Raw genomic sequence first — 11,215 nt, 5'->3', positions numbered from 1 at the left:
ACACACACACACACACACACACACACACACACACACACAAAATAAATACAGGAAGGAATGAGAAACTGTCATTGATCAGAGAAGCTTAGGAAGACAATGTGGTATCCTGGGCCGGATACTGAAACAGTGAATCCAGGCTAATTATGGCAAAACAACAGAGAAATCCCAATCACAGGATATTCTATAAAATACCTGTCTAGTGTTCCTCAAAACTGTCAAAGTCATTAAAAATAATGAAAATCTAAGGAATTTCACAACCAAGAAGAGTCTAAGGGGGCAGGACTACTAAGTATAATATGGTTTTCTTCATAGGATTCTGGAACAGAGAATAACATTAGGTGAAGATTAAGGAAATCTGAAGAAAGCATAAATTTTAGTTAATGATGATTTGTCAGTATAGGCTCATTAATTATAGTAATGTATCATTAAGGTGAAATGTTAGTAACAGGAGAAACTGGCTGTAGGGTATACACTTTGTCCTATCTTTGTAATAGTTCTATAAATCTACTACCGTTATAAAAGAAAATCTAGCTCTTTTTAAAAAAGACATCAGTAGGAACATTGGTGAAACTTGAATAAAGCCCACAGTTAAGGATAACATATCAATGTTAGCTTCTTAAGTTTGATGCTGTACCATGTTAAATGTAACATGGGCAAAAATACTTAAACTTGCACTTCCTAAAGAACACACAAGTGACCAATAAAGATATGAAAAATGTTTACCATAGAAATGCATCATAAACTAAGAAAACACTATACACCCTCAAGAACAGCTAAAATTAAAGAGACTAACCTCTTCAATGAAATGGATGAATCCTTGAAAAATGTAAGCTACTAAACTAGAGCTCATTCAGGAAGGAGATAACTTTAATAACCCACAAATATTAAAGAACTGAATTCCTAGTTCAAAAGACACAAAGAAAATTCCAGGTCCAGATGGCTTCACTGGTAAATTCTACCATACGCTTAAAAAATAGTATCAATTCCACACCCATTCTTCCACAAAACAGGAGTAAAAGCACCTCCCAACTCACTGGTTGTGGCCAATATTACCCTGACAAGAAAACCAGACAAAGAGATTCTAAGAACACAAAACTATAGACAGAACCAATATCCTTAATGAATATAGATGCAAAAATCCTTTAAACATTTTAGCAAATTGAATCTGGCAATACACATAAAAAATAATTCCTTTTGAACAAGAGGGGCTTTCCCCAGGAATGCAAACTTGGATTAACATTCAAAAATCAATGTATTTTACCACCATAATACAAGAAAACAGAAAAAAATACAATTATCAATGGACGTAGGAAAGGCATTTGACAAAATCCAAAACATATGAGCAAGATGTCAAGATAACGAGAGAAGAAATTTCATAAGAAACAAATAAGTATCAAAAAGATATGTTGGCCACTGATGTAGTTTGAGAAGAAGCTAAATCTTTTATAAGCCATCAAGTATGAATTCAAGTTCTTATAACAGAGAGAGTTACATTTGATCTTACAAAGTAATCTGATCTTTTTTTATTGTTTTTTAACATTTATTTATTTTTGAAAGACAGAGACAGAGCACTAGTAGGAGAGGGGCAGAGAGAAAGAAGGAGACACAGAATCTAAAGCAGGCTCCAGGGCTCGAACTCATGAACCGTGAGGTCATGACCTGAGCTGAGGTCGAATGCTTAACCGAATGAACCTTCCAGGTACCCCCAAAGTAATCTGATTTCATACAGCATCAAAAATGCCTTCTGACTAATTATATTTGGGCTAAAATTAAAGTTGATTCTTAAAAACTGACAATGCTTAGATTGGAGTATAATAATCATGGGCCAATTTAGAAAGGGAATGAGGAAAAAAGGTAAATCTTTACTACAGGTAAATCTTGAAGTAGAAAATTAACAAGTACATGGCATTACTCCCCGAAAAAGACAAGTAAACCAAAATTTTCTCTACTTGTCAAATGATTATGGGAAAGTTGCTTCCTTTCTTCTGGCCTCATTCTCTATCCTGTAGTATGAGGAGAGTATCCTTGTTTAAAAAAAAAGAAAGAAAATTTATAGGCCCAGAATGGTGTCACTTAGATCAAGTTCCCAAACTGGTGCTCACTATGTAATCTAACTGCATTTCAACCCCCTCTAGAAATGGCCAGCTAGGAGTTTCAAAATTAGTATTTTTTAAAATAATTTCTTTAGAAAAGAGTCTAGAGCAACTCCCAAATTATACTAATATCCTATTTCTCTGTATCCCCACAAAAAAGATAAGGCAATCTGCTGGATAAGATACTTTGCTTTTCCTCCTAGGAGGCGGGCCTTTGCCTGGAACAATCCTTTTCTTTTACTAACAACTTCCTCACCCCTACCCTCCTATAAAAAATGTTCCATTTTGTACAACTTAAATTGCTAGATGAGGTATTGCCTGATTGATTCATGAATCATTTGAAAAAGCCAAGTAGATGTTCAAATGTACTTGGTTGAATTTTGTTATTTAACATGCTAGATTCATCTCTAAATTCAATATTTATTGAGCACTTACTATGTGTCAAACACTTTTCTAGACATGGTGAATACATCAGTGAAGGAAAACAGACAAAAATCCCTGCCCTCAAAGAGTTTAGAGAGACAAAGTGCATATGTAACTTTAAGGTATATAGCATGTTAAAGGGTAATAAACACTAGGAGAAAAATAAAACACGGAAGGGGGTTGAGTGTGCTGAGGAAGGTTGGTTTTAGTGGGGTTATATGGCAACTAGATGATTTCTAGGTTCACTTTCAGTGCAAAAATCAATGATTCTCTTCTATGTTGACTAGGCAGCGTAAAAATACACAGTGAACCTCTGAACCTGACGTCTTTAAACTCATACATTCTATCACCTTGCTCTCTGTGTCACCACTTATATTTTAGAAAAATAGGATTAAACATACATTTTTCCATATGGAGACAAAACATATGCTGTCATTTAACGAAATAAGTAATTTCCCAGTCTTGCCTCAGGGAGACAAAAATAAGAAGAAAGAAAGAAAAAAGCCCTAGCAATTTCTGCTCAGACAAAGGTTCTAAAACTGTGCCATTTCTGTACACTACAGAAAGGATTAAAATTATCTGTTTTTTTCCCCTTTTCCAATATATTTGTGGTCTTGAATTTCTGCCTTTACTGAGCTTAAGTTAAAACAAGAGGTGGTTTAACAGCTTCTCCAAAATGGAAGGTTTTCCATAGGCAAGAAAAGTCATACGAATAAATATTACTACTACAGTTATTGTAGCTTCCATATTTTGTGTGCCTGCTACGTGCCAGGTACAGCACTAGTCATTTTATACATTAGGTTGAATTATATGAAACTTCCATTTATAGGTTAAAATCAGCAATTTTGTATAGTTTAAATACATCGTCATCCATTAACTGCAAATCCATGAGAGAGGAGTCTCATTCCATGAGAGAGAAATCTGTGTAAGTGGTTAACTGCATTGCTTTTCTATAGTTCATCTATTAAATTATTATCTTGGGTAAATCTTCAAGATAATATGGAACTTTTGTTGGAGATAAAAAGGCCTTCTCCTAAGCTAATATGCTATAAATGGCAACAGGAAGATACTGCCTATCTGTAATAATGAGTTAGTAAAAAGAATATATATATATATATATATATATATATATATATATATATACACACACAAAGTATTTTAGTTAGAACTTAATTTGAGCACAAATATCATCAAAAGCTATCCATAGCCCTGGGGTTTCATTTCGAGAAAAGCTGAATTTGTTAGTTATGCCACCCTATTCTGCTTAAAGACAGAATCTTTATTTAAAAATTAGTATTTTTTAAAATAATTTCTTTAGAAAAGAGTCTAGAACAACTCCCAAATTATACTAATATCCTATTTCTCATCCACTATACAGTTTGCGTCTAGAGTTTACATTAGTAAAACATCAATAAAATACTTTTTAATTGTTTTCTAAGTAATTGTATGTAATCTAAAGTTTCATCTAGAGGAAAAAGGCAGGTCCTGTTTTTGCATGTTACAGTAAGAGACAGGAGAGTGTTTTCTAACATTTAAATGCCAACATAAGTCTCAGTGAAACATTAAAAGAAAAAATAACCACCCAAATAAAGCTTTTTGGAAAAAATTAATTAATATAAGAAGAATATGATGATCAAGGAGTCTAAACAAGTAAATATAGATAAAAACCTACCAACTCATTGCTTGTAGATGTGAGTCTTAGCTTTTCTTCGATTTCCTTTCCAATTTTCTGAACAGTTACCTGAGTCTGTTTAATTGCACACTGGGCTCTATGAAGCCTAGAAATAAAAGTTATAGAAAAATTCAAGTGAGTTAACTATAAACTCTCAACACAAAGACATAAATGGAATAAATAAGACACATAAATGGAACAAAATGAAAACAAATCTTCCAGGATAAAAAGAATTAGTAATGAAATCAAACTGATGAATTCCCTCACATATCTATAATGAAATAACAGGGATTACAATGTGCCTTTAAAACACCCTTTCAGGGCATGTGGGTGGCTCAGTTGGTTAAACATCTGACTCTTAATTTCAGCTCAAGTCATGATCTCATGGTTTAGGAGATCAAGCCCCAAGTCTGTGCTGTCAGTATGGAGCCCACTTGGGATTCTTTCTCTCCTTCTCTCTTCTCATCTCTCTCTGCACCTGAAACTTGCACGCACATGGAGGAATAATAAAATAAATATATAAGCTTAAAAAAAACCAACACCCTTTCTATACCTGCCTACCTGCCTGCCTCTGATACATTGAGAGCTAAAATGGTGAGCTCACAGGAATCTGGAAGACACCTTAGAAAATAATCTGGTTGAATCCCATCACATTATAAATGTGAAAACTGAGGCCCAGGGATATCAAGTGGATTGCTCACAGGAGAACATCCATGAGGACAAGGCTGAATATTACTTATAGGTATCCATGAAGACAAAAAATTAACAATAATCTCAGTTAAAAAGACTGATTTAAAGCAGCAGCCACTTTGAAACAAGGAACATTGAAAAAATTAGGAACTACTTTTCTTTTTTTGCTTCCATTATGGGCTTGTGTTTTTCTGTCTCTTGGTCTTCAAATATAGCTTATATATTTCCTATACATCTACATATTAAAAATGGCCAAACTGTATTTTTAGATAATATGATTTTCATTTGGAGAATCATTAGACATCTACAAAACAACTACTAGAACTAATAAGGTCACAGGATACAAGGTCAACATACAAAAATTCAGTGATATTTCTATGTATGGGTCAGCAGTGTCACAATCACAATCATAATCTCAACAGGTCTTGGTTCTTTTAGAAGAAAAGCAGAAGCTGATACTATAATTTACATAGAAAAACAAAAAATCTAGAAGAGATAAACCAAGATAAACTTTTTAAAAATAAAACTATATAATCAAACAGTATGGTACTGGTATAAAGATAAACAGATCAACGGAACAGCATAAAGGTTATAGAAATAGAGCTACACATATATGGCCAATTGATTTTGGACAAAGAAATCCAGGTAAATTAATGGAGAAAAGAAAGTTTTTAAAATGAATGGTGCTGGAACACTGGATAAACATAGGGGAAAAACTTCATTCCCTACCTCACAGCATATGCAAAAGATTAATTCAAGGAGAACATAGTAAACATAAAAACAAAAATCATAAAACTTGCAGAAGAAGCATAGAGAATCTCTTACAACCTTGGAGGAGGTAAAGATTTCATTAAAAAGGCATGAAAAGCACTAACCATAAAATTAAAAATAAATAAATTGTACTTCACAGTAATACAAAATGTCTGTTCATCTCAAGATGCCATTAAAAAAATGATAAGCAGTCCACAGAGTGAGAGTAAATACTTGTAAAACATTAACCTGACAAAGGACTGTGTCCTTTAATAAATCAGTAACAAAGAGACAAACCAATTAAAAACGGGCAAAAAAATAAAATACTTCACAAAAGGTGATATAAAAGTCGCCAAAAAGCACAGGAAAAAGTACTCAATATCTTAGTCACCATAAAAATGCAAATTAAAATCATAATGAGATATATTTCACATCAGTTAGAATAGCTAAAATGGAAAGACCATTGGGGCGCCCGGGTGGCTCAGTTTGTTAGGCGTCCAGTTTCGGCTCGGGTCATGATCTCATGGTTTGTGGGTTCTAGCCCTGCATCGGGCTCTGTGCTGACAGTTCAGAGCCTGGAACCTGCTTCGGATTCTGTGTCTCCCTTTCTCTCTGCCCCTTCCCCACTTGTGCTGTGTGTGTGTGTGTGTGTGTGTGTGTGTGTGTGTATCTCAAAAATAAATAAACACTAAGAGAATTTTTTTAAGTACAACCTTTCATACTAGCAAAATGTGGAGCAACTGGAACTTGCATCCATTACTGGTAAAGTGTAAAAGAGTACCATCATTTGGAAAATCGTTTCTAATAAAGTTAAACAGCCATCTAACCTATAACCCAGTATTTCTACTTCTAAGCATCTACTCAAGAAATATAAAAATGTATGTCTACACAATAATTTGTATGGGAATGTTCCTAGAAAACAACGCAAATATCCATCAAACAGAAGAACTGACAAACTGAGATATGATCATGAAATTCTACTCATCAATAAAAAAGGAACACACCACTGATATATACACAACAATATGAATGAATCTCAACAACATGATGTTGAGTGAAAAACACCAGAAACAAAAAGTATACTGTATGATTCCATTTACGCATAGTTCAAGAACAGGTAAAAGCAATCCATAGTGACAGAAATCAAGAGTCACTGCTTGTCTATGTGGGGTGGGACTGACTGGTAGAGAAAAGAGGGAACAAAGGAACTTTCTGAAGTGATGGAAATATCCTACAGGTCTTTACTGGGGTGAGGGTAGATAGTTACATACAGAATTTAAACTTAAGATCTACATATTTTACTGTATGTAAATTTTAGCTCAATTTTTAAAAATTACTTAATAATCACAATCTGAAAGATATCCTGTACACAAGGTTAATTTTATTAGGGATTTGATGGCATCAATAGCTCTGCCAATATGATGATGATGATGATGATGATGATAACCCTATGCACTAAAAATATTCATGACATATTTTGCCCTTTCAGGAACTGCCTGATAGTTATTGAGGATTTCTTAAGTCATCTAAAGGAGCAACTCTTACTAGAGCTAGGCTGCTAATAAGATCTGTTATACAGCAACTTCCTCAGGGCTCCTCCAAAAGAAGTTCTATTCCATCCTAGTGCCTCTTGCTCTGTGTATACACTCTCTTGAAAGTAATACTCTCTTAAAAGTTTGCTCTAAAGAAATTTAAAAGCAAGGAAAGGCCTTGTGTAATACGGTCCCAGCAAACATCTCCAGCCTTATTTCCTGATATCCCTTACCTTGTATGCTCAGTACCAATAATACTGAACCACTGGCAATTCTCTAAACACACCATGCCATTTCTTGTTTCTGTAACTTTGAGTGAGCTGATCTAGTCTTGAGTCCAATAAAGACGCAGCTCAAACATAAACTCTTCTTCAAAGACCTTCCTGGACTATTCCAGACAGGTAGAGACACTCCTTTCTGTAGAAATCTGCAGTATCATGTATACAATACCACTAACAAAGATTATAGAACTCTATTTTATAGCAACTGTTTATTTCCTTATTAGACCTTTTGAGGAAGAAAAAAAACCCCTCTCATTTTCAAATATATTCCAGTGCTTTTAGCACAGAACGTGGCACAAAGGAGGCACTCAAAATATATTTGCAAACTGAATGTCAGCTAACTCCTGAATGTAAAAGCTCAGTCCCAAGATGTGATTATTTTTTACTGATATCAGTGGGGGAGTGAGAGATTAATGTGATAGTTTTCTGTATTTAAAATTTTTTTAAATTATATTCAAAACAAAAATCAAATAAAGACCACTCACTTAGGTAAGGAAATGTACAATTTTTACTAAAAATGTTATCAGAATTCTAATAATAATAGACATTATCAATTTAGAGCAAAAATCAACAAAATAGCCTGTTACTTTAAAAGGGAGAAAACGCTGCCTGAAACTCACTGGTACTATGCAAACAACCTTGTCAAATGGTAAAGACTTTAAAAATAAAAATGATTCATGACCATAATTAATGTATGACTTCAACTATTTGGCTCCCACTGCCCCAGACGCTTTCTGATCTTACCTTAGGGGCTTAAAACACACAGACAGAGTCACATTTCCTCCAGTCTTCAGTGTTATCCAAACAGACTTCCGGAGCCCCTGCTACATCAAGACAGAGCTAATAACGTCCCCCTTTCAGATCCAACAGAAGAATAAAAGTTTGATGCGTTTAGGCTTTTAAACATAATGGGGCATCCTGACTGCCCTGGGGGTGAGGAGGTGAGGACTGACAAGAAAGACTCAACTGCTCTGCTTCCAAGCCAGCTAGCCAGTTTCAGAGGAATGCTTCTTGATTTTGCAAACTATGAAATGATACTATGAAGACAGAAATACACATCATCTAGTTATACGGTGACAGGTCAAGACCAACACTAACACTGCCAAGCTGAAATAAACCCATTATCACAGTATGAGGAGGAGGGACCAAGTAACTATCTGATAGGTATTCCGGTTAGAGCAAATAGATGCATCCCTAGTAATATGCTTTAAGATAACAGTAAGATTCAAACTGGGCTTTAAAATAACGTTTCAGCGTTAGACAGTGTTGTGAATGTAAAAAACTACTGAATAAAAGGTGTTATATCAAATAAATAACAAATACTGAGACCATACCAAATATTAACAATCATATCAGTAAAGAAGAAGTTAGACCATTTTTGTTTACTCAGTGTTGATCATATCACATCTGAAATGCTGCAGAAGAATGACAAATTAGAACACCTAGAAAAGCCAGTATAGTTCCCTATGGCCTGCAGAAAGAGATAAAAAGTGTGAAGGAAATATTATAAAAGACAGGAGTCTACTTTGAGAGAAACAGACATGATCACTAATGGTTTTGTATTCCATATGAAAGAGCATTGATTACTTTTCTGAGGTTATTAGGAAACAAAGTTTTAAGCTGGAAAAGATTTAATTACATTTGCATTTTAGAAAGATCTTTCTTCCTGTAATAAGGTAAATGGGACACAGAAACAAGACTGGAAACAGGAAGGCTAGTGTGTGGTTATTACAGCCTTCCTAGGAAAACTTTAGGCATCTTTCTAAATTAAAATAGTAACAGGAGGGATGTGTAGACGTGAAAAGTGAGAAGGGAGTAATAAAGAATGATGCCTGAAAACAAATTACCAACATCAAGAATATAAGCAAAGGCATCACTAGATCTTATGGACATTTAAAGGAGAATTAATGGGAAATTATGAGCAATATGCCAATAAATACGAAAACTTGGATGACACAAATTGCTTTAAAAAAAAAAAAACACCACAAATTTCCAAAACAAATAAATTAGAAAATCTGAATTGCCATTGTTTAAAGAAACTAAATTTATAGTTAAAACCACTCTCAGGTAGAAAACTCTAGATTAGATGGCTTCACTGATGTTATATTTGGTTTTTCTTTTGTATTTTTTTTGTGTGTTTTATGGGTTTATTGCTGTTGTTGTTGTTGTTTGGAGAGAGACAGAAAGAGAGAATCCCAAGCAGGCTCCACACACAGTACAGAGCCCAACGTGGGACTTGAATTCATGAACCTGAGCTGAAACCAAGAGTCAGATGCTTAACTGACTTAGCTACCCAAACACCCCCGGTATTATATTAGTTTTAACAAAATCTTTCAAAGAGGAAACACTTTTCAATGTATTTTATGAGGCCAGTACAATCCTCATACCAAAACATGACAAGAAGATGATAAGAAAAGAAAATTACAAATATCACCTATGAACATAAATGCAAAAATCATTAACAAAATGTTAGCAATTCCACTCTAGCAATGTATGAAAAGGGTAATACACATTTTGATCATATAGTTTAACTGAAGAGTACAAGGTTGGTTTGCCATTTGAAAATCAACAGTGACAAAAATAATGAAGAAAAATCATATGGCTATCTCAAAAGATGCCCCCAATAAAGCACTTGATAAAATTCAACACCAGTTAATGCTAAAAAACAAAAAAAAACTTCAACAAACTAAGGAAAAAGAGAGTTTCCTCTGGTGAAGAATTTATTTAAAAAATCTACAGCTAATGCAAAAATGGGACTTATACAAAAAAACTCTAAGCTAATGTTATATTTAAGAACAGGAATGAGGAGAGCTATCCACTTTTCACCACTCTAGTTCAACACTGTAATCAAGGTCCAAACCACTGCAAGAAGGCAACTAAAAAATCATCAATAGGAAAGGAAGAAGCAAAAATATCTATTCATGGATGCTATTTGCACACATATAATGAGCCAAAAAAAATCTGTAATTAAACTAATAATTTTAGTAAGATTGCAGGATTCGAGATTAATATACAAAAATTAATGGTATTTTTATATCATATCAACAAATAACTAGGTAAGTCTAATGAAAGATGCAAAAGACCTGTGCACTGAAAACTATAAAACACTCCTGAGAGAAATGTAAAAACACCTAACAAATGGAGACATTTAAAAATCACACAGGTTGGAGACTCAATATTGTTAGTCTCCCCTAAATTTATCTGTATAGTCAATGCAATGCCAACCAAAGCCTTGCAGTCTTTTTTATTTCAACTAACAAGCTGATTCTACAATTGATACAGAAATACAAAAATCCTAGGATAGTAAAGAAAAGTGTTGGGAAAAAAAATTTGGATCTTGCACTACCAGACTTTTTGACCTCTCACAAAGCTATAGTTCATAAAGCAGTATTGCAGAAGTCTAAACAAATAGATCACTGAACTAGAATTTAGACTACAGAAATAGACCCATTATATAAAATCAATTTATTTTTTGATTAGAGAAAGAAAAGTTTTGTCAACAAATGACACTGAAATAAATGGACAGTGATATGGGAAAAAAATGAACCTTAATCTCTACTTCACATCATATGTAAAAGTTAAATTGATACAGAGCAAAGACTAAATGTAATACCTAGAAGTATAAAGCTTCTAGAATAACATGTAGGAAAATATTTTCATGACCTTGGTTTAGGCAAAGATTTCCTAAACAGGAAAAAAAGGCACTATCCATAAAATAGAAACCTGATATATTTTAGCAAAATCTGAAACCTCTACTCATTAAAAGGCATTATT

The 11,215-nt window shown here is 33.8% G+C and overlaps 1 protein-coding gene across 2 annotated transcripts in view; it reads right to left on the bottom strand.

The window, feature by feature from the left end:
* UVRAG (UV radiation resistance associated) overlaps positions 1-11,215 on the bottom strand; it is a 297,755-nt gene that overhangs the window by 167,926 nt on the left and 118,614 nt on the right. For both annotated transcript variants that reach the window (XM_029956114.1, XM_029956115.1), the window contains one exon: positions 4,189-4,294. In XM_029956114.1, the coding sequence (XP_029811974.1) occupies positions 4,189-4,294 (106 nt within the window). The remainder of the gene's footprint in view (positions 1-4,188; positions 4,295-11,215) is intronic.

The sequence above is a fragment of the Suricata suricatta genome, chromosome 11 (genome assembly GCF_006229205.1).
Source record: "Suricata suricatta isolate VVHF042 chromosome 11, meerkat_22Aug2017_6uvM2_HiC, whole genome shotgun sequence".
Classification (NCBI taxonomy): Eukaryota; Metazoa; Chordata; class Mammalia; order Carnivora; family Herpestidae; genus Suricata; species Suricata suricatta.
Note: the sequence above shows the minus strand (reverse complement) of the source record. Positions and strands in the feature narration are given on the sequence as shown.